Genomic DNA, 6,426 nt, shown 5'->3' with positions numbered 1-6,426 from the left:
GTATGGCGAATCTGTATGGCCCCAAAGATTAGTGTTTTTTGAGCTCTCTTCACGTCGATTTTCCATTCATTCCTATGGAGCCAAAAATCACACTTTCGCGGTTGGGATCGCAAGTAATCAACAACTGCTTCAGTTTGGACTCTTGTTTCCGCTACGGATTACGAATAATTTCTCTCTTGATTTACAATTGTGGTTAGTATTCATTCAATCAAACATTACAGCAGTGGTTGTTGCAGACACACCTGGTGGAGATCTGCACTCCACTGAGGGCACTTTTCCAGTTGATAAATGTTTCAATATTACCAACATACTTGTTGGTTGAGTCCTTGGCCTCTACTGATGCGTTGGTTGCTTGTTGGTTCACAATCAAACAGTAATACCAGTACATGACACGTATATATCAATAAAGACAACAGTGACTGAAGCAAAAGATCTTTTTTAATTCAAAGTGAATCTTGACATAGTACACCATCAATTCATAATTTGACACTCACCAATAAGAGTCACCAAGAAGGAACCCGCTTTTTGTGACAAGGTACATAAGGCTTGGTCACATTGAAACTCACTGAGAACTAGAGGGGGGAAAAGAAAACGACTGCAAACTGGTAAGACACACATTATTACATCCAAACAATAATCATTTTCCCAGTCCTCATATTGTTGTATATTGCACAGTGCAGTTGCTACATGTCAAACTAGTGTAGCATTTAAGAATAAAATAAAATCAAAGAATTAAAATCATAAAGCCACACAGATCTACACATATTTAGAACAGTAACAGTTTCAATTAGGCAATCATGTCTACATATTTGTGTCTAAATACAATTAATAATTGTCAACCCGATAATTAGATGGTACAAAATCTACCTAAAACGTGTCTTAGGAGTCAAATTTCGCACAATTTATTTCGCAGCCCAGGACCCAAATGAGATGTTCAGACCCATGCTTGTTGAGTTGGTAACCTTGTCATGCGAGGGCCCTGTACAACTAGGCCTTCATTTTTGAGAGCAGACTATATCCTAAACTCTGAAATATTGATGAACATAGACTGGACCCAATCCTTGTTTATTGCCATATCCCAAAAAAAAATATCCTCCTAATGTTTTAGACGTATTCAAACAGTCGTAAGGCCTGCTTTGTTACTTAAGGCTCTGTGTGCTTGTTGAGCTCTAGATCTGGGATTGTGTGAACTTCTGGTGTCTTCGATGATGCAACTGTCAAGGCTGCATGGTGGCGAGATTATCTATCATAATCAATCTACCCAAAGTGACGGGGGATTACGGCGTGGGTTCATCTCATCACAGGTGCTGAGCTGACAGAAAGAATAGAGCCATATGAGAATCAACGAGAGGCTGCATAACAGGGTTAAAAAAAAAAAAGTTAAATACAGATTACTGTGCCACGACACACACACCTATCAATTATAATTCTAGGCTGTACTGCAAGCTAAACAGTGCATCCTCTCGTTAGTCTTAGCATCGCCAACACAGTAGCATATTAGACGAGTACACAAAATACACCAAAATGCTTAAGCAACATAGCAAAACCATTACAATGTAATACATTAAGTAGAGTAGCACCATGACAAAAAAATATGTGCTCAGTTTCTCGTCTCGTTTCTCAATTTTACTAGATACCAAATTATTTGGCTGGACCGCAGAGGGCCAGCCCTACAAACGCAAAAGTCTGTTGCTGAGTGAAAAAGTGAGTGATGAAGTTACACGATTGGTCGGCCGAGTGTTAGAGTTTCCTCATTGGCCGTTGCTCTTTCAAAATGAAAAGGCGGGAACAGTCCTTTATGCAAATGAGCCCGTCCAGCACGACACAAAACTTGGACTTGAAACTAGGCGATCTAGTTCTAAAATAAAACAAGATTCAGCAGTGGCATTGCCTGTTTCTCTCTTAAAAAGTTTTCAGAAGTAGAATTTGTTGGATTGTTTGACGGAATAAGAGAAAGTTTACGAGCAGGCCACAATTTTTGTTTAAACTGTTTGAAACGGCAAGCAGAAAACCAGGAACCAATCAGGTGCTTTCCACGATATGGTACTAGAGATGCACCGATACCGGATCTTATATTTGGCCAAAACTGACCCAGATAGCTGGATCGGATATCGGAGACAATGGGGCACATCTATTAAATTCACTCCAGCCATACTCCCCCCATAACAAATTGTTATATCATATAGCTTTTTATATCCCAATACGTTCTTATTTCATAAAAATAATGCATCTTGGTTCAACGCTGTTATAGGATCTTGTAAAAAAGTAGAGAAGTTTCTTGTTCTAACAAGAAACTGAGCACGTTTCTTTGTTATGGTGGCAGCAATACGCTGTCGTAGATGAGGATGGGACAACTTTGGACCTAAACTTTGAATACGATTGCTGAATAAAGCATTTTGAAAGAACCCCTGACCAAAATACACGATGATATCTACCTATGGTAATAGCTGCATACAAAGAACTATCAACATCCCAATCACAAGATGAGAGAAAACGCTGTGTAGCCATCAGAAATGCAACAAATAACTCTTTTGCAAACCAAAAACGGATGTTTCGAGCTCCACAAATACATTCACGTTGTGAGAATAAAGCTTTGCATTTGTGTGTATTCAGGCCCTATGTTTTTGAGTACTGCACGGTGTTCTTGGTGAGCGCAAGATAACCTTCCCTGACTTGTACTTTCTTAGGATTCTGTAAAAAAAAAAAAAAAAGAGATATTGTTTCCAGACCTCATCTTAGTCTAACAAACAAACAAACAACTTTGGGGTTTCGTGGTGTGAAAATAGGAGCTGATCCCCTCAGAGGGAACTAGTCTACAAATGTCCGACTGCTTTGATGTCAATGCAAGACGTCATCTGTCAGCCACGTGTTTGAAGAAAGGCACTAGTTGTACAGTACTAAGAGTTGCAAATACAGTCCGATAACGGAAATAAAAGCCATGTCATCAGAAGAAAAACGATAATACATCAACAACACACCGGTTACAGAATCCAACAGTGAACCCAGCCTACGTCTGAAATACTGATGCTAAATGCACACGCACAAAAACACACACACACACACCAAAAAGCAACAGAATGGAAAAAAAACAACAAAAAACTTCCATTACAGCAGTTTACAATCACTTCAAAACAACAAAGCCAATATACAGAGGCACTAGCATATAGGAATAGCATTCAATATACTACATAAGAAAAACCCACTTCTATTGTATCTAGTCAGCAGAACTACAATACAAAAGAGAGACTGCAGGCTAGAACTATTATTCCTCTAAATTCACAGCTACGAAGTGGCAGATAATCAGTACATAGCAGCTTATTATCTATACATTCCAAATACAATTTGCCAAACATAGCTCAGAAAAATAAAACCTTAACCTCATTATTTTTTTAAAATAGAGATCTCACAATATATTCCAATGTCGATAACTGCAACAGTATGCTGGAGGTGAAAAAGGAGAAATAGTATTGACCGTGCTTCAGAAATGATTAATGAACAGTCTTTGGTGCTGATTGGGAGGAAAATACCAGCTGATATGACGACAGGTAAAGACGCAGCTTCTACTACACACTGGAAATCAAAAACACAAAACCAAAATCAAGGCTATGCATCCACCCTGAAGGAATGTATCAAAACTGACGACAGGCTTCAATACATGGACAAAAAGGTTCGTTTCACACGGATATCTGAAACAATTACCGATACATCTCTAACACTCAATAGCCCAGCAATATTACTGTAAGTTGATAGGTTATCTCAAAACACTGAGAAGCATTTAAAAGTAAAAACAAATTTTTTTTTTTTTAAGTCTATGCCACTCCCAAAACATAAAATGCAAGTCTAGGCTAAATGCAAAAAAATAATAAAAACACAGCAACCCAGAGGCTATCTAGATTGTATTGCAGTTACAGTAAACAGTGACAATACTGTTATGAATTAAGTACTATAGTGAATAGAAATCGATTATCAAAATATCAAATCACTCTTTATGTACATAAAAAGCTCATTCAGTCAAAGCCCTAAATGTGCAGCCTCTAGCTAAAGTAAATCCATACTCGGAGTTAGAAAGCAAAATGAAGTCCGACATTTGCAAAACATAACCACAAGCGGTATTTATCCAATAAGCCCATCATATTCAGAGTCTGAAGGTTAAGTGCTGCAAGCCCATTTAAAATGTACAATCTATAAGCTCCTGAAGTAACGTCGTAGACTCTGGTTTTAAGGCACTAAGCGATGGCAGCAGTAAAGTCTGCCTCGAACAAAGACGGGAGCGTTCGATCCTGGTTAATACGGACTGGGATGGCTTAACAAACAGATCAGACGGGCTAGCACGTGCTACAAGGCAACAGAGATAAAGGGTAGGGGAGGCCGAGCGCCCTGACAGCAACAACAACAAATGATTTCCCGCCTCTAATTAGATCATATTCTCTGAACGCTACTCGAACGACAAACGACAGGAGGTAATTTGCAGAGGACACATTCTTAATTAAAATGTCCTTATCGTCATACTTTGTGAATTCATTCACTCTCTCTCTTATAAAGCTTTGTTGTTTTAATCTATCTCTTGTTTCCTCCGTTGGTGGACATGATTTCGCCGGAAGTCTTTCAGAGCTAAAGTTGCTCTGACAATCAAACACGATCATTGACTTTTGACTTCAGATTACAGAGGCTGTGAATTTCTTTGTCCTAGAAACACCATAAAACATCATCTTCAACATTGTTACTTTTGTTTTTCCTTTCTCAATCCCCATATGATAAATTATTATCCATCCATTTTTCCTCCTCTTCATCATCACAAGTGTCCGTTTTGTGCTCTGCTGCTAGCTCTACCTGCCCAGGTCGCAGCCCCACTCCATTTCCCGTTGGCCTTCCTCACCAGAAGGTACTGCTGAGGCCCCGTCCTGCTCCTCAGATATAAGAGAACTGGGGGTGGTGGCTGAGCTTGGTGGGGCTCAGAGGGAAGCCTGTGTAGGCGGCCGGGGAGGCCATGTAAGGGTGAGGAGGGGGGAAGGGAGGCTTGAACTGGTGGGGGTGGTGGGCGAAGCCAGGCTGATGGTGCGGGTGGACGGTCGGGGAGGGGAGGAGCCTGTGCGGGTGGGGAGCGGGGTGTCCAGGGTGGTGGGGGTGGGTGCTGATGCCCAGGGTCACCTGGTGAACTATAGCGCCTCCTTGGGGGTGGGAGAGACCGTAGGTGTGCTGGAGGAGAGGGGGAGGAGGGGGGCGAGAGGGCAGGATGGGGTGGGGGTGGTGAGCGGCGGAGAGGGGGCCGCTGGGAGGGTAGGACAGCAGGGTATGCGTGGGCAGGCCTTGGTTGTGTGCGTGCTGGGCAGCCGAAGTGTGCGTGGGGCTGCTGTGCGGCAGGTGTGTGAAGGTGTGTGTGTGGACAGTAGGGGGGATGTAGGCGTGCGGTCGCAGCGGCCCATAGTTGCCGTTCCACTCTTTGTTGCTGTGGTTTGAACCGTACGGCTGCACCTGAGAAAGAGAACAGACAAGCTCAATGTTGAACACCCAGGTTCTACACAATCTGTTAAAGGAATAGTTCGACATTTTGGGAAATGCTTATTGGCTTTCTTGCTGAGAGTTAGATGAGAAGATTGATACCACTCATGCATTATAAAGAGAAGGTGAACTGACCTGTCCAAAGCCCAGAGGGTGCTGCTGCCCTGTCAATTTCTGCTGCCGGGACTGGAAGGGGGCGGATGGGAGGAGGGGGAAAGAGGAGTGAGTGCTCTGTTGTCCTACGAAGCTGCAGCGCCCTTTGGACCGGGACCAGGACTCTGAGACTGGAACAGAGAGAAGACAGAAGTGAGTCAGGCAAGTCGGACATATATATTGCAAAAAAAGAGATGACAGGTTTAGTCCATATGGCCTGCAAAACTAAAGACAGTGAAGAAGACCAAAAACTAGAAAGACTTCAAACAACAAACAGGCATGCACAAAAGAGAGGAAATGGATTCAGATACTTTTGTTAAATACAGATAATATGAAAGGTGTTTTGTCAAGACATACATTCCCAGTTTGAACTTAAGTCCAGGATTTGCATGGGAAAATGTTTGTCACCAAGGATTTTACAATTGATCACCATTGACTACTAAAAGAAATACCTCAGCTTACTGGGGAATAAAGATTGTATACGCCCAGGTCACATTTAGTAATATAGACATGGAACTCTTTAAGCAACACTGTATTGTATTACATGACCCTGAAAGTGTAGTTGCTTGAATAAAGCCAATGTGTAGAACTTCACATTGCAAAATGAATTATAAATAGGACAACTTTACTTGGCAGATGAAGGCTAAACGGACTAAAAAGCAGCATTAGATGTGACGGGTCCTAGCTGGTCCCAAAAGTCTGAGCACACTACCTCAAACTAAATATTTGTAGATACTTGAGAAATGTAAATATGAGTTTGAAAAAAAATTTAAA

At 41.6% G+C, this 6,426-nt stretch overlaps 1 protein-coding gene across 2 annotated transcripts in view; it reads right to left on the bottom strand.

Moving 5' to 3' along the window:
* Positions 1–3,792: 3,792 nt before the first annotated feature.
* The window catches only part of LOC141765897 (homeodomain-interacting protein kinase 3-like), a 34,144-nt gene continuing 31,510 nt past the window's right edge, over positions 3,793–6,426 (bottom strand). For both annotated transcript variants that reach the window (XM_074632174.1, XM_074632176.1), the window contains exons 17-18: positions 5,635–5,783; positions 3,793–5,472 (exon numbers count right to left, since the gene is read on the bottom strand). In XM_074632174.1, the coding sequence (XP_074488275.1) occupies positions 4,909–5,472; positions 5,635–5,783 (713 nt within the window). In that variant the 3' untranslated portion in view covers positions 3,793–4,908. The remainder of the gene's footprint in view (positions 5,473–5,634; positions 5,784–6,426) is intronic.

Source organism: Sebastes fasciatus, chromosome 4, assembly GCF_043250625.1.
Source record: "Sebastes fasciatus isolate fSebFas1 chromosome 4, fSebFas1.pri, whole genome shotgun sequence".
Taxonomy (NCBI): domain Eukaryota; kingdom Metazoa; phylum Chordata; class Actinopteri; order Perciformes; family Sebastidae; genus Sebastes; species Sebastes fasciatus.
This window is presented reverse-complemented; position numbering and strand designations above follow the sequence as displayed.